Source organism: Sinocyclocheilus anshuiensis, unplaced genomic scaffold (genome assembly GCF_001515605.1).
Source record: "Sinocyclocheilus anshuiensis isolate Anshui unplaced genomic scaffold, SAMN03320099.WGS_v1.1 scaffold51, whole genome shotgun sequence".
Taxonomy (NCBI): Eukaryota; Metazoa; Chordata; class Actinopteri; order Cypriniformes; family Cyprinidae; genus Sinocyclocheilus; species Sinocyclocheilus anshuiensis.
In genome coordinates this window covers 3,578,120-3,602,091 of record NW_015548296.1, presented here as the reverse complement: position 1 = coordinate 3,602,091, position 23,972 = coordinate 3,578,120, and the positions used below count along the sequence as shown (strand labels likewise).

At 38.5% G+C, this 23,972-nt stretch overlaps 1 protein-coding gene across 1 annotated transcript in view; it reads right to left on the bottom strand.

Annotated features, from left to right (window-relative positions):
* The window catches only part of lrig1 (leucine-rich repeats and immunoglobulin-like domains 1), a 39,323-nt gene extending 17,128 nt beyond the window's left edge, over nt 1-22,195 (bottom strand). The window contains exons 1-3 of the mRNA XM_016443731.1: nt 21,034-22,195; nt 5,756-5,827; nt 4,739-4,813 (exon numbers count right to left, since the gene is read on the bottom strand). Of these exons, the coding sequence (XP_016299217.1) occupies nt 4,739-4,813; nt 5,756-5,827; nt 21,034-21,221 (335 nt within the window). The 5' untranslated portion in view covers nt 21,222-22,195. The remainder of the gene's footprint in view (nt 1-4,738; nt 4,814-5,755; nt 5,828-21,033) is intronic.
* Nucleotides 22,196-23,972: the final 1,777 nt, after the last annotated feature.

The window sequence follows — 23,972 nt, the reverse complement described above, 5'->3', positions numbered from 1 at the left end:
CGCTGATAGGCTGCTGGCTGCTCTAACCACATGAGGCTCTTTCGGAGAGAATGTGTCAATAGGGCTTTGAAGCCCAATGGAGGCTTGTTTCCACACACGCCTTCAGAAGTGCCAAGTGACTGTGGCTTGATACGGTAACTTGATTTGTCAACACACACATGCAGACGCACAAACACATACAAGCCTGGAATCCCAAACAAAACCCAGCTATGGTGACAAATATCAGTCAGATGAAAGATTCATCTAAAACTGTATGTCTGTTTCTGTACGTATAGCTTTGGATGCAACAGAAGAGATTAAAATAAAATGCTTTCATTCTATTCCGGTTTACAGTGAAAAGACAGCTATATGCCACTTCATTTCAACAATTTTTTTTCACACAAGAACAATTTTCATCTAGTTTTTAGCGCAAAATTCGTTTCGTTTAGTCGCACAAAAGAGTAACAAATCATGCATACAACTTTTTTTTTGTTTGTTTTTTTCAAATGTTAAAAATCCTGCACTGGATTTGGATTGGGTTGTAAATGTACTGACACTTTTGTTTTGTTTGCGAAAATGTCATAATTTCCACACTGGACTTGGTTTGAGAATCAACAATTAGTGTTGTTCGCAAATCTTTTGTTCTCTTGTAAGTTTAGTCACATCAGACTTGGACAGTTCTTAACTAAGTAAAGACAAATCAAATTACAGTTTTCTCTCATGGGGGCTTTGGATTTCTGTCCTTTCCCCCTTTTTCCCTGCTTCTATTTCTCTTCAGAGTTGAGGCATGAGAAAGCAGCTGACTTAAGAATCACACTTGTTTTTGCCGGCCACAGAAGGAATGGCGAGGTCAAGGCTCTCCACATCTGGAATTTGTTTTGGGGTAGTTTCAGAGTAAGCCACCCCTGCACTGGAGAATGGGACAGTACTAACGAAACAAATCCGAAAATCTCCCTTTAATAAACTTGCTATTAAATAAGACAGCGGGCATAAGGAAATGACGCTGCATTAGATGAAAGCTTCATGTACAAGCTTTGTGGTAAACACAGTGGGATTTGAATATAGTTCATTCAATACAACGTTATATAGCAATGTACCCTGGCATTACTTTTTGGTAATACCTATTATTTGGTAGATTGTTCCATGAGCTTCCAATTCCAATATTCACCATAAAAGGTATTCGTAGAGAGTTCCTCAAAAAGAGATCTTCAGAAACATCCTCCATTGAGGCCAGCTAGTCATACCTAACAGTCCAGCACCTGCACTATGATCAATGCTATCGAAACCCTACAAAGCCCAGGCAGACAAAGACTAGTCCGTGCTGGAACAACAAAGCCTCCTTATTCGGATTCCCGATTCTGTGCAAATCTCACAGTAAACACATGGTCCGCAGAGACCGAGAGGGGATTTCTGCTCTGGTTGTCTGCTGGCAGGTGTTCTGTGGGAGCCTGAGAGACCAGTGAGGCCTTTCCCAGTGAAGATGGGACCCAGCCGACATGCAGATGCTCCCAGGGTTGACCGTTTACCTGGGATTCTGGGTGGGAATTGTGAGAAGAGGGGAAAAGGAACGAGGAATGGAAGGACAGAAGAAAGAGCGAGGGAGAACAACGGAAGGAAAGAGAAAAGGAGGGAGTACCCCCACTGTCCCACCTGAATAAACAGACAGAGGGTATGGATAAGGACGAGTGCTGTGCTCACCACCCTACAGGATGTTCCTGTGACTAACAGAGCACTGAGACTCCACTGAGTAGCAGGTCAGCAGCTGGTGACCTTCACCAGGCAAAAAAAACATGCTGACGTTAACAAGAGAAATGGCCCACACTCATGCATTGGCCATCCCAGGCCTGAATCCACAAAACGTTTTAAAGTGGTACTGTTGGGATCTGGATCAGATCTAGGATCTGGCTTACTCCATCTGGATTAAAGCAGATCCTAAAACAGACCCAATGCCAAAATGATACTTTACAAATAGTTTACAAAGACTTTGCTTGCGGTTTAGTTGTTATTCTTATGCTTGTCTGGGCTAAACTGAGATGCTATAGCTGGGTTCCAGACCGGTGTCAGAATCAGTTGTTGTGGTGAGAGAGCGTGGGAGCTGAATATCTCAGCCGGTTAATCCAACCAAAGCTGCACCACACTGAGGATTAGCAGTTTAGCTTCTTTAGGCAGCACTGATTGGCTTATCTGCTTGATGAACTCCAAAGTAAGGAGATGAAATGGTGGAGGTGGTTTGGGAAGGCTGTTCAGAGCTCTCCAAGATTAAATCACGTAGTGATAGTATGGTTTGGGATGGTCTTCACAATGTCTTGCACAACCGTAACCAATTGGTTATTGGTGGTTCCATAAAGCAGCAACAGTTAGGGCCCTATGATTTCCGTGATGCGGAAAACACAGACGGAATCGCGGAATCCAGTCATAAAAATGGAATTTACTGTATAATGCGGAATGTCACGAAATTTACCAAATTTTGGACGAATAAGTAGGTCAGTACACTTAAATCAAAACGTGATATGGACTAGTGCAGGGGTGCCCCAGGACACCGGCCCTCCAGGACCGAGTTTGGGCACCCCTGGACTAGTGCCTGCAAATGTTAAGCCACAAAAATGCTATTTAAATAAGAATCCTGCATGTTCTGCGTGTCTGTGTGTGAATGAATTATTTACCAGAATTTAAATAAAAAGAAAAAAGAAAAGAAAAAAATTAATATAGTAATAATATTTTTTTTTATAAAACCAATTAATTAGATATTATTTTGATTATTAAAATTTCATGGAACCATGGAATCCAGAAACGTAATGGAAAACACAGAATTTGTTAGTAATAATAATAATAATAATTATTATTATTGAGTAATAAAGTAAAACTGTAAAGTACTTTAATAAATAAAGTAAAACTGAATTTGAGAGAAAAAGCATATTTCATAGGGCCTTAAAAATTTTATTTTTGTTAAACCAGTAAACCACTTGATTGACAGCTACAGCTGGGCGTTCTACTGCATTCAGCTGTGCGGCTCAAAAAAGATGAGCCCTTCCCGATTTGCGGCGGCCCTCCATAGCGACAGGCCTCGAACCAAGGCCAAAAAAAGAAGCACTCTTCCATTTGGACCTAAATTCCCTGATCATCACCCCTCATTCCAACCTTTCCCGATACCCTCCAAGCACAGCTCGGCATGGTAATATCAAATGTTCGAATCCTGTGAAGTGAACTAAACAGTCATCAGGGTTTTCATCATTTCTGGGAGACGGTGATTAACTGTAAATCAATGAGGTCACACCATGAAAGCACAACTGCCCGCTATAAAGACACAGATCGTTTTACCGCTCAAATGAACGACACATTTGGTAGTGGAGAGATATATTACAGATGGGAACATGATCCATGCAGAAGACAGATTACTGCTGGGCTATCAGTCGGTGTGAAGGAGATACGGGCAAACTGGTGCTCTGAAACAGGGCTCTACAGATTGAACATGAACAAGTCTACAGTCAAGCATTATTTAAAGGGGTCATATGATGCTTTTTTTAAAGATCATTATTTGGTGTATTTGGTGTAACAGAATATGTTGACATGCTTTAATGTTCAAAAAACACATTATTTTTCAAATACTGTACATTATTGTAGGTCCTCTATGCCCCGCCTCTCTCAAACGCTTCGTTTTCTACAAAGTCCCTCCTTCCGACAAGCGCAGTCTGCTCTGATTGGCCAGCTGACCCAGTGCATTGTGATTGGCCGAACACCGCAAGCACTCGTCGGAAATGTAACGCCCCTTACCATAATTGCGAGCTTCATCTTTCAAAATAAATGTAAAGACAGAGCCCGAAAGGGGAACAGAGTCGCGCGACAGACACAGTGATGAAGCTGGTTTGTGATGTGACATGGCTGCATCAACATTAACTGCGGTTACTGAAACCACGCCTTCTTTCTTTGCATGAACATTTGGGCGGCATTATGCTAATATTTCCACATAGTGAGGTAGATATGTGGGGGCGTGTTAGAACGAGCCGTTTTAGGGGGGCGTGGCAGAGTCTTAACTTTGATAAAGAATATCTCTTTGGATTTGAGACTTTAGTCTTTGCAACTTCAGGAATCTTATCTATGCACAATCAGCTTGTAACACTCCAAAGAGAAAGGAAAACTTGAAATCGCATCATATGACCCCTTTAAAGTAATAGTAATGTAAAGGTGAAGCTGTACTTTTTTGATACTTTGATGTAAAAATATCACTGCTTCTAAATTCCTCATTTTAAAATTCTGTTTGGTGACGTACTTCTCCTTTAATATTATAGTACAAACCTGCCATTCAGTACTGATATTTGCAGCTTGAGCAAATATAGCTGTCTTACTAAAATGCTGTGAAAACTCACAAACCATAACTGTGTACCTGGATGCCGAGGAAGGAATGGGCTAAACTGCCAAGAAACAAACACATACACGTGATCACTCCAAATAAGGCAGTAATTCTCCAGGGTAAGGCTAGTAAAGGCAGTCCCACCAGTCTGAGTTTCACAGCCAGCAACACTAAACACCGTCTACTAGAAGTGGGAATTTTAAGGTGTGCACAGTTTTGCTATCTGACTTAATAACCACAAAAAATTAAACAAGTAGCAAATGGAAAGGCACTAGCTGACATGCTAATACTGAAATGTTCCCTGAAGAAAAAATGACTGCCCGCACCATGCAAACAATAATTTGTCAAGTACAGAAAGTGCCACCTCAGCAGCATCCATCATCACAGAGCACACAATGACGTTTCACTTACAAGTAGAGTGTAACGACTGTTGCTGCTGTGGCTCCAAATGAAGGGATGGATGTCAGCTCATTGTGGTCAAGCCTCCTGTCAAGCAAAAAACGGAACAAAATCCAGGTTACACAACATGTATGTGTATGTATGTATGTATAATTTACAACATTTCTAATAACATTTCTTTTAAAACAATAAATATAATATATAGATAGCTAGATAGATATCACACAGATGCCATATTTGTATTTAATGTATTTTGCAGTAAATATAATAGATTTACAATATATAAAAATACATTTAATATATATTTGAATATGTAATAGATAGATAGATAGATTTTTACGTAAGGGTCTTACTGACAATGACCATCAAAACATCAAGAGTGAGAGAAAGAGGGAGAGAGAGAAAGGGAAAGTAGGCCCGTCTGGCTAAGGGCCAGACACAGTCCCTCGATGTATTAAATATTTACAGCACAGGTTAGTGGCTGGTGTCGGGTGATGATGGAAGGCGCTTATAATAGCAAACCTCTTTATTCCCATTCTCCGCCACTTTCAGGACAATAGCCACTAGCAAAAGTGCTTAAATATCCAATAGCACTGACAGCAAGCTTTAAAATGATTTATGACCGATTGTGGCTAATGGCTGTAATTAATGTTATTACACCATTTAATGTACTTCATTCAATTGCCTCTCTCTACGGGGTTTTAGCTGTGGGAATGTTTTCTAGCTAAGTATAGAAGTGGTTTTACATGTAACATTAACCAGCACTTCTACTCTGAAACAAACAGGTTTTTATGCTGGTCTTCTTATTTGAACTGAACGAAGCTGAATTAAGATCAATATCAAGACACCATTGTCCTGAAAACAAACGCTGGCCTTGTGAAGGCCAACAACACCCTAGAACATTCTGTTACAGCCCTGAAAAAGTTACTAGCATGCTAATTGACTTTATTAATCAGGGACAGATTTACAGCTGATGCTGGGCAGATCTACAGGAGGTTTGGACTGGGGACACGGGGCTGTTCTACTCACACTTCTCTCAGGTTGGGCAGATTGGAGAGGATGTCCATATCGACTGCCGCCAGCTTGTTGTGGCTCAGATTTCTGAGTGAACAGAGAAAGGGAGGGGGAAGGGAGAGAGAAATTTATTAAAACACTTTATTCAGGCACTCATAACAGTCGACAGACTTTACTCTTTCAGTAAAAAGCGGTGACGTGAAAATGATCACATTTCTCTCACGAGCAGACCCATTCAAGCACCCTAAATCTCTCGACATGTTTCACTGATGAACCGAACTGATAGATTGTCCTGTGTGTTGTTGAAAGCTGCTACTGGCGCTGTAGCTTTCAACAACACACAGGACAATCTATCAGTTCGGTTCATCAGTGAAACATGTCGTATCGACACTTATGGCCCATAAATCAGGACCATCAACAGCCTCCTTTAGCGGGACGTCATCTTCATTTCAGCGCGGTTCAGGCGAGCTTCAGACTGGGCTTGGCAGAGCGCTGGCCTGCTGAAATGTCAGAGATTGATGGTGCTGTGATCTATAGAGCTCCTGTCAGCTCTGTGGTTTCTTCCTTCGCTCCTAAGCTACTGCATGCTCAGATTTTCCTTTTGGATGGGCCGCACCATTCATTCTGCATTGTTTATATTAAGAGTAATTGGATTAAAAAGGGATTTAATGTTAACTGATTTGATATTTTGCAGGAGCACTTGGCAGTATTTTTTTTCCATTTTTAATTATTTTTAGACATGAAAATGATGCAGGTTGGTTGGATTGAACTGCCCCCCCCCCCCCTCCAGACTCAACAAGTCTGGAGCACATACTACTAGGCCATAACTCTAGACTTCAACCTTTTTAAACATTCACATATACACTACCGTTTAAATGTTTGTGGTCAGTAAGATCCTTTAATGTATACTCACTAATAGTGTTGGGAAGGTTACTTTGGAAATGTAGTAGGTTACAGATTACAAGTTACCCTATTTCAATTACTTTTTTTAAAGTAATGTAACGGATTACATTTTGATTACTTTTCAAAATTTCTAATGAATGTTTTCAACAATTAATCATTTTCAAACATTTAAACCAGACAGGGTTAACCTTACAGTAGTACTCAACACTGATTACTGTCAGACTTTCAAAATCCTTCATCACTTGAATTAAGATTATTTTTTACTTTGAGATTGTTCTTTAAATATATTTTAGGTTAAATATATTTCAATTTGGGAAAGAAATCAATTAAATCTGTATATGGGTGTGTGTGAAAACATTCAGATGTGACCCCTTTTGTAATTGTTAACATTTTCATAAGTAACTGTAGTTTAATTACACGTTTTTCTCAGTAACTGTAACGAAGTACAAATACATTTATTTTGTAATTAAATTATGTAACTCCGTTACATGTAATTAGTTATTCTCCAACACCACTTACCAAGGCTTTGATCAAAAATACAACAAAAACGGTAATAATGTAAAATATTATTACAAATTAAAATAACTATTTTCTGTTTTAATATATTTTAAAATGTAATTTATTCCTGTGATGCAAATCTTGTTTTGTTTTTATCATCACTCCAGTCTTCAGTGTCACATAATCCTTCAGAAATCATTCTAATATGATTTGGTGTACAGGAAACTTTTCTTATTTTTATCAATGTTGAAAACAGTTACACTGCTTAATATTTTTGTGCAAACCGTGATACATTCTTACCTAAGGATTTTATTTTATTTTTTTTATGAGAAAGTAAAAAAAAAAAAACTGCCTTTATTTAAAACAGATATATTTTTCCAGGTATATTATTCCATATACATTTTTTTAAAAGAATACTCAATAAAAAATATAATTGAGTATTTTTTTTAAGGAATATGCTAGGTTAAATGTATATTTTGTAAACAAATATTCAGGGCTAAATGTTTCAGCAAATGTATATTTGTTTGTATATTTAAGTTTTTTGAACAATCCAGGTTAAATAGTTGGCAGTTTTGCACTTCCATTGTAAGTCTATAGGGCAACGATCACAGTGTAACAGGAAGTGTCCACCTGCTTGTTCCTGCAAACACCAGGTATTGACTTTCGGATTATCTTCAACTCCCTGACTAACAGATTCAATGGCACACCCATCAAGTTCTACTTAGCAGTGTTAAACGTTTTAATCAGCAGCTCATCTGCGCTTGTAAAGAAACAACTGGATGGCTGTTCTTCCGTCTGCCGAGCCGATTTTGACAGGTTTGTGGGGCTACAGCTGGTTGTAAAGAAGCGGAATTACCTAACACACTAAATAATGTGTCCGTTTCTCACCCTGAGCTGTCAACTGCAGACTGTGAAGCTGTATGTATACAAACTTGAGAAAGAACAGACATGGACTATATTTACGATGGCCTTCTCAAACTGGGATTGTATACTGAAAAAGGCATAAACAAAAGAAAAAAGTTTGCTAATCACACTCTTAGTAGCTCAATTTGTCCCTATTCAAGCGGTAAAGTTACATAAACTAGAACGCAATTTAGTACTTTATTTGGTTAAGTTGAACAGGCAAAACTGTCACAATGCTTCTGTGGCTCGGTGGAGATAATAACAGAGTGAGCTGCCCTCAAGGCAATCGTCTTACAGAGGTGAACACAGCAAAATTGCAGTCCTGTACCATGAGGCAATTACCTAATTATACCAAAGCAAAGTAAAAAATTGCAGGCTTTGAGAGGCTCGCCAGGGGGCACGAATACTGCAGAGAAAATCATGTACGTCATGTAGAATGCTAGTCGCTAATCTGCTTTAGCTGTTTCCAACCTGCAAATTGTTAAGAGTGAGAGTAATGAAACCTACAATCTCATCTTTCACACACCCATTACTGACTAATGCTCATATTAGTTTCCACTACAGAATTTTAAGGGCTGAAAAGGAGACCAAATACTGGGTTAAGCCATTTCACAATTATCTGGACTAAGATATAATGTGTTTGCCAACAGCTCTGTCAGGCATTAGTGGGTGGAGCTAATAAAGTGGCAGGAAGTGTTACAGTCATTTAAATGTTTTACTGTTATACAGCCAATCAGACAAAACGCTCAGATTAGATCACATTAAGTCTTCATGGGGACCTCGTGATGTTTGGAGAACTGACCTATGTCTTACCAGCCAAAAAGGAAATGAGAGTGTTTATATAATCACCGTGTTTAATTCTCAGTTGCTCCACTTTGTTTAAGCCGCTTTATCTTATCAGATAACACTAACTTTCACACCTTCAGGCTGACCTTTGGGGCATAAATCACATGGTCGTTGTAACCGTACAGCAGGCTGTTTTTTTTTTGTGGCTAAAACTGGAGTTTTGTGGCTTTTAGTCCATGTCTGTTAACTTTGAGGCACAAAAGTTTAGGGTCAGTATACAAAAATGCACTGTATGAACATTTGGGGTCAGTAAGATTTTTTTTTTTTATGTAAAAACAATAGTATACTTGTAATAAATGTAATTTATTCCTGTGATGGCCATTACATCACATGATGTTGAAAACAGTTTTTGAGTAAATCATAATTTTTTCAGGATTCTTTGATGAATACTAAGTTCAAGTTCAAGAATATAAGCCTACTGATATTTCCCACCCCATCTTCCTGTTTGAACAGAAATATGTCAAAATAAACAAAACATTAAGTTGCATCATGGGAACTTTAATGATTTCACTTACTAGGTTTGAATGTTTCAGCGTATTGCAAAAAAAAAAACAATTGCTTCCTAATACAATTTGGCAGGAAAACGCTTAAATTCATATATATAAAAAAATGTATTTTAATACAATATTGAAAATGAACATTTAAGTCTGACAAAGAAAATTTAAATCAGTAATGATGATTAAGCTGTATGCTTTATCGTATTTATTATTAAATCTCTTTATATTCTATTTTATTTTATATTTCTATATTATTGTGTATCAAGGCTAGAAATATTGCCAGAAATCTGAAGAAATTAATGAAAAAAGTAGCACAAGTCAACTAATTAAACATGACTGTATGCGTAAATATTAGTGCTGTGTTCAAAATATCGATACGACGATGTATCGTCACAGAGATTTGACGATACGAGTATCGATACAGCTGGCCCTGTATCGATATTGTGGCACGTGTGCAGCAGTGGACCGCGCTTAATTTTACAACGTTTAAAATTGAGTAGAAAAGTGCGAGGTTTCTAAAAAAGAATGAATAGAGCATCTGTTAATAATCTGGCCGCAGAGGAACACAACTGGGTTGCCTGATAGAAAGAGACGTAAACCCCAAAACAGAGCTTTACACTTGCGCAATACGGAAATATCTGCTAAATGTGTTACTTATCTTTGTCAACCTGGCAACCATGTGCACGCGCTCTCTCCACTGTGGATAAACGCGCTTGCTTTCTGAAAACAGCGGTTAGCTTGCAGTTTAGCGATCTCCACTTCAAGTCTATTCTCAGAAAAGTGTGATTCATCAACTGTTCATTTACGACACAGAGAGAGAGGGAGAGAGGCTGTGTATGTATGAATTACCACCATTTTGTAAGATGAGCGTTAAATATCGCATGCGATTTATCGTGCAGCCCTACTACCAGCAATGTAAATGATTTTTTAAACATATTAGAATTAGTACATTACAATATAAATTTATTAGAACAAGTACATTATTATTTATGGGCTTAAAAACAAGATGCAAACAATCAGAATATTGTACCTGGTGGGGAGTGCACAATGTAAACATGAAACATATGCAATTACCTATATTGTACTGTGGTACAGTTATGGAGGCCCTTCATAATGCAGAGGTCAGCTGCCTGCTCTGCCAATAGTTAGAAATGGCACTATAGTAAGCAGTGTTTAATAAACAGCTGTTTTTCTAAATTCTGCTGAGGTGAAATTCAGTGCAGTAATGTATCGTGATACGGATCGTATCGTGGCCTCTGTAGCGTGATACGTATCGTATCGTGACTTTGCTGGTGATACACAGCCCTAGCAAATATATTTGCAAACTCAGACGATATGATCATGTTTCTATTCTTAAACGATTTGTTTCATGCCTATTATGATTCAAACCATTAACAAACCCACTGGTCTTTACTCTGAGCTAAAGAAACACCTCTTCTCTTCCTCAGAGAGTCCTGCAGGCCGACTGGACCCTTAAAGGAAACCAGAAACACTTTTTTGGATCGTTAAGAAACTAGTCAGCGCAGTTGAAATTCCCTTTAAGGAAAGGTGAGTGGAATATGCTTTTCCAGCTCTAATAATGCTATATTCAAGAATTATCCAATCATCCTCTATCTGCTCAGCTCACTTCAATTTCAGTGAGAACAGAGAGCTTACACACTTCTACATGCTATTCAACCATTTTATAGCCATGACAAGAATGACTTCTAACCTAACCGCACTAGTACAGGCTAGTAAATTCAACTTCAACTCTAACAGCCATTGATGTCTATTTTTCTCATTTCCATTAAACTTGAAGGCAAACGGCCAACAGTTTCCTATGCCAGGAAACCAAGGGTACGAGAACATTCACACCTAACAAAGGTCAAAGGGGGGGGGGGGGAACAATTAAAACAAATTCCCAATAACATACTGAACTTTTTTTTTAAATTATTTTAGGCCAGAATGATAATACTTTCTCAAATATAGTCACATTGATTTGAGTGTAAACAACATGGACCTGTTGATATGTCGACACCAAACTGAGCTCTGACATGCTGGCTCAATAAGGTATTGGAAATAATATATATTATATAGTTATGGCCTGTTATATTAACAATAAAAATGACTCTGTTATGTCAGTTTTTCCCTCAAGGGCCATATTGTGAGTAGAACGGCAAAGAGACGATCTTTATCTATGTTTATCGCTGATAAGCGGAGTGTGAACTTCGATCTTTGGAAGTGTGAAATGATGTCAATGATGGAGCTTTATGATGCAGCTGTAAGACAGAAGCGTCTTTAATGCACCCTGTTTCAGAGGGCCATAAACTAGTCAAAGAATAACTCCTCTGTCACAGCACTGAGCGAAGCAAAAAGCGAGAGACCAGATGGACAGACACTTGCTTCTCCAAAAGCCGCACAGCTTGTGCTCCTTTCTCTCTTGTTTCCTGCCATAAAGACCATTTACAGCCAGGCAACACCACTGATAGTGAAGCCAGGAGCTTCTGCCGACAGCCCAAACAAAGCAAAGAAAAGGGAGCGAGAGTATCGAATCTAGAGTCAAGATCATGAGATAAAGATCATCAGGAAGTGAACATTACACGGTGGGAGAGCAAGAAATTAAATATGAGAAAAAAGCCAACAAACAAAAGAAATCAGAGTAACATGAAGCTTAACTCCAAGACAAACCAGACGCATTTTAAAGAAAGTAGATGACAGAAATTGGCCCCAGGACCCAGTAAGAAAAGGGTCTCTTTTTGCCTTAGGCTGAGTCAGTACCAGAACCACAGATGCCAGGCAGAAGTCCAACATGCTCACACTTGATTATATACACATTTGTTTAATTTCTTATAATGAAAACCCAGGGAGTGAAAATACGTCCTGCATAGTTACAGACCAGCTCGTGACAGATTGTTCCAGAAAACTTCAAAGTGAACAGAACAAGTGATTGTTAGATTACAGAGTTTCCCTGCATATGGTTTATTATCTTAACAGAAAGGAAAACTCTGGAGTAATTGCACCACTAGTTTAGCCGGAAACATCAGAGTGGTAAACTTCAGCAGTATATTCATCATATACTGTGTACAGCATATATCAAATTTAATTGTGTGGGTCTGTATGACCAGCAGAGTCAAATTTACATATGTACATACCAGGGAACAATTCAAACACAGCAAAGATAATGTATATATAGGACTTTTTGCCAATCATCTAAATAGAAAAGAAATCAATAAAAATAATATTATATGCACATTTACATACACTCAATCGTGACCAAATATATCAGACTAGTATTAGTATTATATTTAGTCTATATGCATTTAATGTGATAAATCCCGCCTCTTGTTTTCGTGCGAGCTCTCGGCTCAGTGGTAGAGCATTGAGTTAGCAGCGCAACAGGTCGTGGGTTCAAATCCAACTAATGTTAACAAACAACTTTGGATTTTAATAGTGCATTAGTGTGCATAATGTACATTGACTGACAGTCACCACTGATAAGCTACCTTATATTGTAGAAACTTAATTTGCTGTAAAGTTGCTTTGCAATGATTTGTATCGTGAAAAGCACTGTACAAATAAACTTGAATTGAATTGAATTTAATTAGTAAATGCTGTAGAAGTAGGCTATTGTTTATTCTTAGTTCATGTTAACTAAAGTAGTTAACTAATGTTAACTAATGAAACATTATTGTAAACTGTTTCCAAAATATTGTTCAGATTGTTACTGCCTTTAGCTATTATTTTGGAATAAATATAAAAATGCATAAAAATACAATGAAATGTATAATTAGTATTAAAAATATTAAATAATATTAATAAAATACAAAATAGAATTATATTTGTTCTCTTTTTTTATGTAATATTTATTTAACCAGGAAAATGTGACATTAAGTGTAACAGGGACATATATATAGGCCGCACCCTTAACTTTCAGGGCCCGTATTCACAAAACATCTTAAGGCTAAAAGTACCTCATAACTCGCCGATTTAGGAGAAAATCTGTAATATAGTACATCGGGCAGGACATCCATATGCTCTCCTAAGTCCTAACATTCATCGACCTCAAATATGGCTTATCATCTGAAAAATGTACATAGTAGCAACTTTACATGGCAGCTCAATCTAATGTTAGCCTAGAAAAAAGTGCGCTGTTCATGTGTTTGTGCGGAGTGTGGAAGCTGAACAGCAGCGCGCTTGGGCTACTGCATGACAGATGGAGGCGTCGGTGCGATCATTTGCTCTTTAAAATTCTTCATCATTTTTGGTCATACAGATAAGAGCAATGCATCTTTTGTATCTGTGAACTTGAGCGCGTCACTTCGAAACTCCGAGTATGCTTGCCTTATTACAGACATGAAAAATATATCTATAGCGAGTGAAACTTTTAAATGAAAAAAATTAAAATAGAAAACAAATATTCTCAGGTTATGTAATCCGTATGAAACATGCATACAGGCGCATACTGCGGAGATGACAAGTCAGTGTCGCCGACTTCATCTCTTAAACCGAAAACAGAAAGCACTAGTGTAACAATAAATTATTAAAACGTTATTGCAGTGTACTTGCTGTTTTTCCCTAACACATTCATAATTATTATATTTGCCGGTGCGCTGTGGCAAGCCTTTTTTGCGTGTGCTTGAGCGCTTATTAGGCTATGTAGGCAATTAAGGCTCATTATTATGATTTATATGGTTTATTAATAAAAGTGCGACTAATAGTCGACTAATGCTTAAAATGATGTAACAATAAATTATTAAAACGTTAATGCAGTGTACTTGCTGGTTTTCCCTAACACAATCATAATTATTGTATTTGCCGGTGCGCTGTGGCAAGCCTTTTTTGCGTGTGCTTGAGCGCTTATTAGGCTATGTAGGCAATTAAGGCTCATTATTATGATTTATATGGTTTATTAATAAAAGTGCGACTAATAGTCGACTAATGCTTAAAATGAACGACTACTAGTCGACCAGAAAAATCTTTAGATGAGGGCAGCCCTAATGCATAGGCCTATTGACTAATTGTTTACGGGAAGCATACATATAAGAGGCTGACAATTAGCTGAATATATAGCCTACTTGTTTAATTAGTGACACTTAGCCTGCATTTTAAAATCTTTATTTGAATGTGGCAATTAACATTTTTATTTTAAAACCTTTATTTGAATATGGCAACATAATATTGCGCTTTACAATATTTCTATGAATAAATCTCTGACAGAGACTATAAGCCAATCACTGTGTGCATAGTTAGTAAGTATGCTGACATCATCCATAGCAACGAGGTCAACCCCGCCCTTACTCTTAGCTTAAGACTTCTCTCTATTCCTTAGTAAAAGTTTGTCTCAGCAGCTTTGTGAATAGGTTTTAAGAGAAAACTCTTAGCTAAAAACGTGTACTGCTATTTAGGAGAACTCTTAGTGGTAAGATCAAATGTTTTGTGAACACGGGCCCAGGTTTACACAGCGGCTCCACAACAGGTGACAGGGACGGTAAAGAAAAGACCGTCCCCCACAATACATAAAAAAAAACACATCAAACCCCCTTCACGGTGGTGAGAAAAATCTGGCAGGCTGTTCACCAAGCCTAAAGGGTGACCAAACTACATTCACACATGTGGCAACCCAGGTTGCACATACAAACCAACCACCACCCCCTCTGCTTTCAAAACAATCAGGAGGGCCACCAAAGGGTCGTTGTAGTTTACTTGGAGAAGTAAGGGTGTGTTCACACTTGTCATATTTGGTTTGATTAAAACAAACTCTGGTGTGATTGCTCTGTTAAGGCCCCGATATACTTCAAACGAAGCTCTTTTTCGTTCTTCGTTTGAGGGCAAAAAGAAGTTCAAAAAGGGTAAGCGACGGTATACTGTTTTCGAACATTCCGACACCCCCGTGCTGCTGGAGGTGGGGTTGTAAATATGTGTCACGCCACCTACGTGTACCCCCTAAAAACAACAACGATGGCGGCTGTGAGAGAATAACAGTTTCGTAAACATCTGGCAGTATCATTGATCTATTCAATGGCAAAGAAAAAGAAAAAGAACAAGAACAAGCGACGTAGATGGTATGTGCGTCCACTTAACGAAAACAGAAAGAATGATGGCGAGTTTGCCCTTTTTATTCAGCAAATGCGGAGCACAGATGAGGAAGTGCATTTTTCATACTTCAGAATGTGCGCCGCGCAGTTTGACGATCTCTTGAAAAGGGTATCGCCATATGTGAAACATGCAAAAACGCACAGGACACAGATTTCCACTACGGAGAGACTGGCCTTGACACTCCGAGTACTAGCTTGTGGGGCCATGCAACAAAGTGTGGCTGAAACATTCAAGATTGGACCGTGCACAGCCCGGATGATAGTCACGTAGATGTGTTCTCCTGTCTGGCCTCCATGGAATGAGAAACAAACTGGGGGGGGGGAAAAAATCATACGTCAAAGGCGGCGGAGTTCCAGAACACACCCACCTACTGCGTAACCGCCACAGACCAATGGTAGCTCAAAGGTGTTTGAGGCAAAACGAACTCCCCCAAAAAGTTCACTTTGGTGAGCTGTTTCGAACTGCCAAAACGAACAGCAGCAGCAGTATGGTGTAACATTTATTTGAAACACATGTATTTGGTACTTGCTACCTTATATCTTTACTCTTTCCTTTCATTCTTTTCATGGCTTTGGAAAATTTGTCTCAGATGTTTCTCTGCGTCGCTTTTTGCATAACTCCGGGTCATCGACACCAAGCTTCGTTGCAATTTCTTTCTAGGAATTAAATGCTTTCTCTGAATCTTTAACGTCTCTCCGCGAGCAATCGTACAGGTGCGGATATATTTGTGCCAGCTCAGCTATTCGACACTCCAGTGTATTCATGTTGCTAGTGACTAGGAGATGTTGTTCTCCTGTCAGACCTCCGTGGAATGAGAAACGAACCAGGGGAAAAAAATCGCACGTCAAAGAAGGTGGAGTTCCAGAACACACCCACCGACTGCGTAATCGCCACGGACCAATGGTAGCTCAAAGGTGTTTAGGAGGCAAAACGAACTCCCCCAAAAAGTTCACTTTGGTGAGCTGTTTCGAACTGCCAAAACGAACTTCATTTCGGCCTGATTTTGTTCGAAATGACATCATTTCAGTTCATTCTTCGATTTCATTTGAAGTATATCGGGGCCTTTAGTGCAGTTCACTCTGGTTAAATAGTGCTTGTATTGTGCATTATTTAAGTCATTTCCGCAGGTTTCGCGCTTACACCAAAAGCGCACGCACCACCACTGATCTATATTAGTGGAGCGCACAAGCCACGCTCAGTCTCAAACAGCTTGTGAGCCACAAATACCAAAATGAGTGGCTAACTGCGCTAAAACGTTCAAATACATACAAAATGATGTCAAAATGCCCGTCTTGGCGATCCAAGTATAACTGTATCCAGTTAAACACGGTCAGTTTTGGAATGTTAAATAGTTGCAAAAGAGAACGCATGTTGTGTAACAGTATATTGGGTCCGTGGATAAACTCTTAAAGGGACCGCAGTCCAATATTTATGCTGCTGTCTGTCATGTTAATCAGAGAACAAAAGACAAAGAAAATAATTTTCTGCTCTTGACTGAATACGTTTTATAACTTTAATGGTAAGCATTAATCTGTATTTAATTTTTACAATGAAGACTACAGAAATTAAAGTAATCAACTTTACTTTAATTTCTGTAGTATTTCTTACCTGAATAAAAACTTACTTAACCTGAAAAACTTAGTTTCATCGCTCTCTTTATTCTATTGCATTTATTTGTGCTGTTGTTTGCTATTTTTTTATTTGTTCTTATTTTATTACTGACTTTTTACTTGTGTTTTTTTATATAAATAAAAGTTTGCGTTGAAGAAAAGTATGCTGTCAATTATAGTTCTTAGAAAGAAAATCGGAATCTGCAAAAATCAGTATCGGCAGATCACACTAACAAAAAATCGGAAATCGGAATCGGCCAAGAAAATTGCAATCGGTGCATCGCTACTAAAGCGGCGCTGAGCAGACCGGTCGGTTAATGGGTGCTTTGATATCATACACCCGCAGCGCCACTTTAAGTCGAACACACCTTTTGTTTGGGGTGTTTGGAAAGTTCCATCACGAAACATGTCATTCAACCCGACAAATCAGGTTGTGAACGTATCACCATGCCTTTAGGTTCGGTATCTTTAGGTTCGCTGTCAAAAATGCCAAAGTGAAAGCTAAGCGGACCAGGACCAAATGTATCATTTTCCTTTTTGGTCCGGACCAAATGAACCAAACGAATCGAACTACAAGTGTGAACACACCCTAAGACTCATACAGCTTGTTACATCAAGCCAAACTGTTTCCATCACCTCAGTCTTCACAGCACTCTGAATAAACAGACAAAATCAAATAGCTATTTAATCAAAAACAGATCTCATTTATCCTGAATTTTAAAGGGTCAGTCCTGATGAATGCAAGACGCCAAAGACACGCATAAATTTCCATAATCAAAACCAAAATTGCTTAATTTTTCTATAGTTCAGATGGATCTGATGCAGGAAATATTTTTCAAAGAAAATAATTTAATTCAAGGAATTCAGACAACTTTTTCAAATTCGCAGATGGAGAGTTTGGAGGACTGTGTCATGCATCAGTGAAGCCAATAAGATTACTCATAACATTCATCAGTTAATTCAACGTCTCCTCCACACTCAGGTTCAAGGGATAGTTCACCCAAAAATGAAAATAAGATATTTTGAGAAATGTCTCAGTGTCCATACAATGCAAGTCAATGGTCACCAAAACTGTTTGGTTACCAACATTCTTCAAAATACTTTCTTGTGTTCCGCAAAAGAAAGAACGATTTTTGGGCTAACTATTCCTTTAACCCTCACCATGAATAACTCCATCAGTCTTTATCTTAATAGTCTTAAGGCCCATATCTCAATGTTAACTTGAATCCACAAAGGACCATGTGCGAGTTGACGATGCCAACACCTCGCTGCTTCCTACTTGCCATCAAGGTCTCTGTGAGCCATGGGGGAACCATTAAATGAAAGAAAGAAAGAAAAAATGGGCAGTATGGAGAAACTATTTGGACAACTGGAAGGTATTAAGGCTTGATTTTATACTCAGGCCATGTCCACAGGGTTTTTCCAACCAAAGCTTTTTCTACTCTTGATTGATATATTGCAGAAGGACAACCCAAAAAATATCTCTGGCCTATAACTTTCAAATCCAGCTTCTGTTGGATCTGTCAACATGAAAGCAGACGATAAAGGGACATTAAGATGCTGGAACATGCCTTTTAGTTCATGGAAATGCTAAAACGTGGTTTGACGTTCCTTGGGCGAGTTTGTGTGGCGTGGTTACGCAAGCAACAGATTTAGATGTCACAACCACTAGCGCTTTGACTGCTTGTCAATTGCCAGAGAGGCGTATAAAAGTGCTGAACATGAATAGCGACATGTGAATAGGGATAGTTGTAGGGATTAATGATGATAAATAATCAGCATTATGACAGACCACAGTTGCCTTTTTGAGAGATAAAGAGCTTTTGAGAGATAAAGAGCCACTGGTTAAGAACAAGGAGCCAGTTGTTTTGAGTTAATGCTGTTGCTGTCAATGAGGTTTGAATATTAAAAACGGTCACGCTTTAAATACCATATATAAGGAAAGTCAGAAGGAAATGTATATCACCTGTTGGGCGGTTGCACCCTATCAATAAAAGCACTGTCAAAGCATTTTAACCGCTTCTAATACTAGTTTGAAACAAGACACTTTAAATGATTTAATATACCAATTTAACAGTGTAATATGGAATAAATCAATTATTTATTGCCGCTTCATGCTTAATCTGTGACAAACATGGCCCCGATTTTCCTGCATTTGAATTTGATCGGTACCTAGAAACACAGTCAACATGAAACAGAATTTGTGCCCATTTACTTTCTTAATACACACTCCTGATCTTATTGTTAATGATTTATTCTACTTTACGTTTTCGCTGATGTAAACACACCCTCTTATTTCAACCCCTTTTCTCCAACCACCTGTAATACAGAGACCACTTTTCACCATCCAATCCAATAATCAAGTCCAATCTCCCAGAATTCACTGAATATTCTGAAATACATCACATTAGCTTCCCACTAAAATTACTATATGAATTTAAATGGTATAGTAAAGGGCCACAGACTAAAGCACTCAGGCAGACCAGGTCAGATTACTCAGCAGTAGGTTAGACAGTCCTTGAGGCAGAACACCAACAGAGCTACCTGCCCAATCATTCCCATCGAAGGCCTGATATCATGTGTAATGAATGTTTCACAGTCCTATAAGACAAAGAACGATTATGTCAGCCACCCTCGGTTACAACTAATAAGCTTCTCATCTTTAAAAAGTTATCTCTGGGTTTGTGTCTTTATATATTTCAAATAAAGCCCAACGAAGAACCAAATGACCAGGTCATTTGGCGAATCGGGTGATATAAAATGCACAACAGATAGCTCATGACTTCAGTTGACGCTTCCGTGTTGAAACTTGTGCATGATAACCATCTTTTAAACCTGACAAGAACAGTAAGGGAGCTGCTTTTGTTAAATTAACAGACAAAACAGGTATCTTAGCAGTGATGAAACATGCAGTAAAGGTGTTAAAGATAATACTGGGCAGTAAAACCGTTCCCTTTGAAAATGATGATTATGATCTTGAACACACAGGCAGATAACACCTTAGAAACTTTGTCTAGGCCACACAGATACATTAAATTAACACCTAACGCCCAAAAAGACATCTATAAAAGTGATGTCATGGAGAAATGTTAAGAAAATACGGTTATTAAAATGGCTTTATACTTTTTGTGTGTGATGTCTGTGTGATGTTAATCTTAAAAAATTGCCTATACATCGGGGAGTTTATAAAAATGTCAGATAACCATAAAAATAACAACTGCCACTGTTCTCAGTTTGTACTACGAGACTAACTAGATCTACCATCTTAGTATAGGGCACTTATAAAGTCATAATCTATAAACCAGACCAAATATAATGTCAAAACCACTAAACTGCATTATTATGGCCAGTTTATGAAAAAGTCCTGTGGAAAAGGGTGAAGGTGATGCCTGTCAGAGCGGTAGAATACTTATAAGTAAAATAGGTTTCAATATAAATTTCAATATAAAATAAACTCTGAATACAACCATTAAGAGATTTTTTAATTATTATGAGCTTCATCCTTTGCTTTTTTAGCACTCTAGTCTAACAATATTAATACATATGGGATTTAAGGACCAAAATTACCTTCCAGCAAATAAACAAGTGATTGTGATCATTGTTTCATGACTTTGACTCATATCAGCAGGCCTCCTAAAACTGTCTGTCAGAGTTTCCAAACTTATGACAGTAACTAGCATGTCATAACCCAGCAGGTCACAGCCAGGCCTGAGACTACTTATAACCAATACCCTTTCATGATTTTAATGGGAAGAGACACTTTTGTCCGTAATTTAAAGTAATTTAAAATAAGTGTAAAGCGTTATATAGGACATGCCACTTGTTATTCTGTGACTTTGGAGTCATTTTCTTCCCTGGACAACTTTAGTTAAGAGTGTTAAAGAACTTAAAGAATGTTATTTTGAAGAGAATACTGTTTTAAATGATATTTCGTTCGGGCTGGACAGTTTTGTGTACTTACAGATGCACAGTGCTCTTAGGCAAGTCTTGAGGGACATCAGTAATGTCTAAATGACTGCAGTCGGTCGTTTCACGCGTACACGTACAGTTTTGAGGACACGGTGCGCTATAATTGATTAACTGTCCCAGTGTCAAAAGCCAATAAAACACATATGAAAGTGATCCCATCTGTCCCAGCCACGCCGCCATTTTGTATCCAGTTGTCTCAGCGCTTAACGACTGATCTCTCTCATCCACAGACGGACAGCTCGAACCTATTGAGTTTCTCAGAGTCCGAGTAATTCGCCTTCATTAAGTTGTTTGTTTACCCAACGGTAACATCAAATTATACTGCGTTGTTTTTGGCCAATGCATCAGTCCTGCACTTGAAAACGGTCCACAGTAAAAATTTGAACTCCCCTGCTCCACCACGTACGTTAAGTAAATCAAAGGTGAATCACGACGAGGCAATACAAGAAACTTGTCCAGAAGCCAAAACTAAATGCAGTTGTCCTTAAAAGGTTGAAAAGGGGGTCTGGATGGGAGATAGACAGGCGCTTTGTTTTGGCAAGAGAGATCCACTGGATCAAATGTAACGTTAGTTCGAGGAGTTTAAATCGTCAGCGGTGTTTCTCAAGTTGTTATAATGTGCTGACCCCAAGTGATTCGTGATTATGAAAAGTAAAAACATAGTAGATCGTATCCATTAACTCCATACGAGCGTGTTGAAAGAAAAAAGAAACTTTTCCTCAGGAAAAACCGCACTCCTAAAAAAAAAAGTTTGAGGCTCTCGCTTCTTCACGGACTTGATATAAAGTTTCCGAACGGCGAATGAAGGCTTGGATCAGATTAATGAATAATAATAAACCACTTTTGAAGCAAAACAGTTCCAGTAAAGCCGTCCGACTGTTGTGAACTTTGCGGCTCGCGTTAGTTCCTTCTCTCGCTCTCTCTCCAGCAACCCTGAGCGCGGTTTAAAGGAACTGGGAAGCTTTTATCTTGATCTCGTTGTACGGTCCGAAAACTCCGATAATTCACAAATTCACCTCGCACTTCTGTCCGTTTCAACCGCTTGTTTTTCCCCCTCCCGGACTTTACTTTCTTTTTATCCAGACGTTCTTTCGTCCCACGTTGGATACATCGGGAGTGATAAAGAGTCCCTTGTTTTGCTTTCCGATTGGTGCTCGGAGAATGATTGACGGCCGAACTCTGGCTCTTACTGGCTGCTTTGGAGCGCCCAGGCGCTACGATTTTGGACGTTCCAGGGCTCAGCTGTCAGTCAAATCTCGTTAGCCCCGCCCATCTTTCCCACCCAGAGTGCGAAACTGCGCCGCCTCCTTTCACTCTCATCGCGTCTTAAAGGGACAATGTTCAGGGCAAGATATCCGTTTGATTAATATAATATAATATAATATAATATAGTATAATATAATAATTAACTATAGTATATAAACATAGAATGTAAAAAATGTAAACCAGGAAAGTGAAATAAACAATTGACTTTCTGTGTTTTATTTATTTATTTAGTTATTTATTCTAGTTCACATTTCTGTGTTGTTTTTGACACAGAAAAGCTCAAATATTTAATTTGTGAAATACTATTTCTTTGTCACATAAAACGTTCTATTCCGTGCTGAGTTCCTTGACAAATCAATTAAAAAGTAACATTATAGTGACAACAATAATAGGACTTTGTTTTATGTAATATTGACATAAACTTCAAGCCAAATTGCTGATAAATATATCTATTCAAATAAGTGATCCCACATTTTGTCCTCTTTAACCCAAACGGCATTTGACTCAGGTATTTTAGCTTTCTATTCTGAGAGGGCTCTTGACATGGTTTCACATATGATTTATCTGTCAGTGTGCCGACTGTAAATCATTTGCTTTACAAATAACTTGGAAGTGACACAAGTGTCAAGAGACCATAAAGAGCCATAAAGAGACAGTTTAGTGTTTGAAGGGCAGTATCAGTAGTGTTAGTGAACTTGAAAAACAATACTATAACAATATTGCAAATCCAAAATAGGAAAAGACAGCTCTAATTTACAAATAGTATGCACTGAATCTGCATTTACACATGTGACAGTATGATCTAAAGTGAAACTTTATAGTGAGTCGAGCTATTATTGTTTGTTTGTATTGTTTTTATGCAACATAGCTATGAATTCTCACTGATTTGATTAAAAGAATCAGTTTAAACTTCTGGACCCTTTCACACATAACATTTCATTCAGCACACACCTGAGAATTTTAGCAAACACTGTCTCTGGGATGTTTTTGGATCAGTTATAGTGGTGAGAAAGTTTGCCAGTAAACTAATGTGCGTATCAGATGAGAGATCCTTACTTCTCTTTCTTGTCCTCTCTTCTCTCTCTTACTCACGCTCCATCCAGTGCACATCCACAGCTGGAAGAAGATGAAAGAGCCTCGTGCGAGGTTTTGGACAGATGGTGCAGCACATGAAGACATTGGATTTGTTCCTTCTCTGAAAGAGAGAGTGAGGTGAAGTGGGCCTGAACCAGAGTTTTTAAACGGTAGATAATTCAAGGTTGGAAGGGATGCCGTTCCATCTGCGTGAGCTGCGTTTTGTGTGTTTTTGTCAGTGTGTTGCAGGCCTGTGCCAATTTATCACGCTGGCCGTGCTGGAATCTTCAAAGATAATGAGTCCATCTGCTCAAGCTATTCGTCAACAATAAAATGGAGAGGTGTGAAACGAAGCCAGTATGTTGTGCTATCTCTGGATGTTTTAACGGGTGTGCGCTATAGCGAGGAAATGCCTGGGTTAATGGGAAGCAGAGACACTTGCACATCTCTTTATATCTCTGAGTCCTGGCTAAAAAGCGAGAATCCCTAAACCCAAAGGAGAAAACGCAGTTTGAGTTTCAGATGAGGCGTGAAGAAAGGTTTCATATGCACTGGTCTAAATGTGCTGTAATTCAATGAGTCTGTACTGAG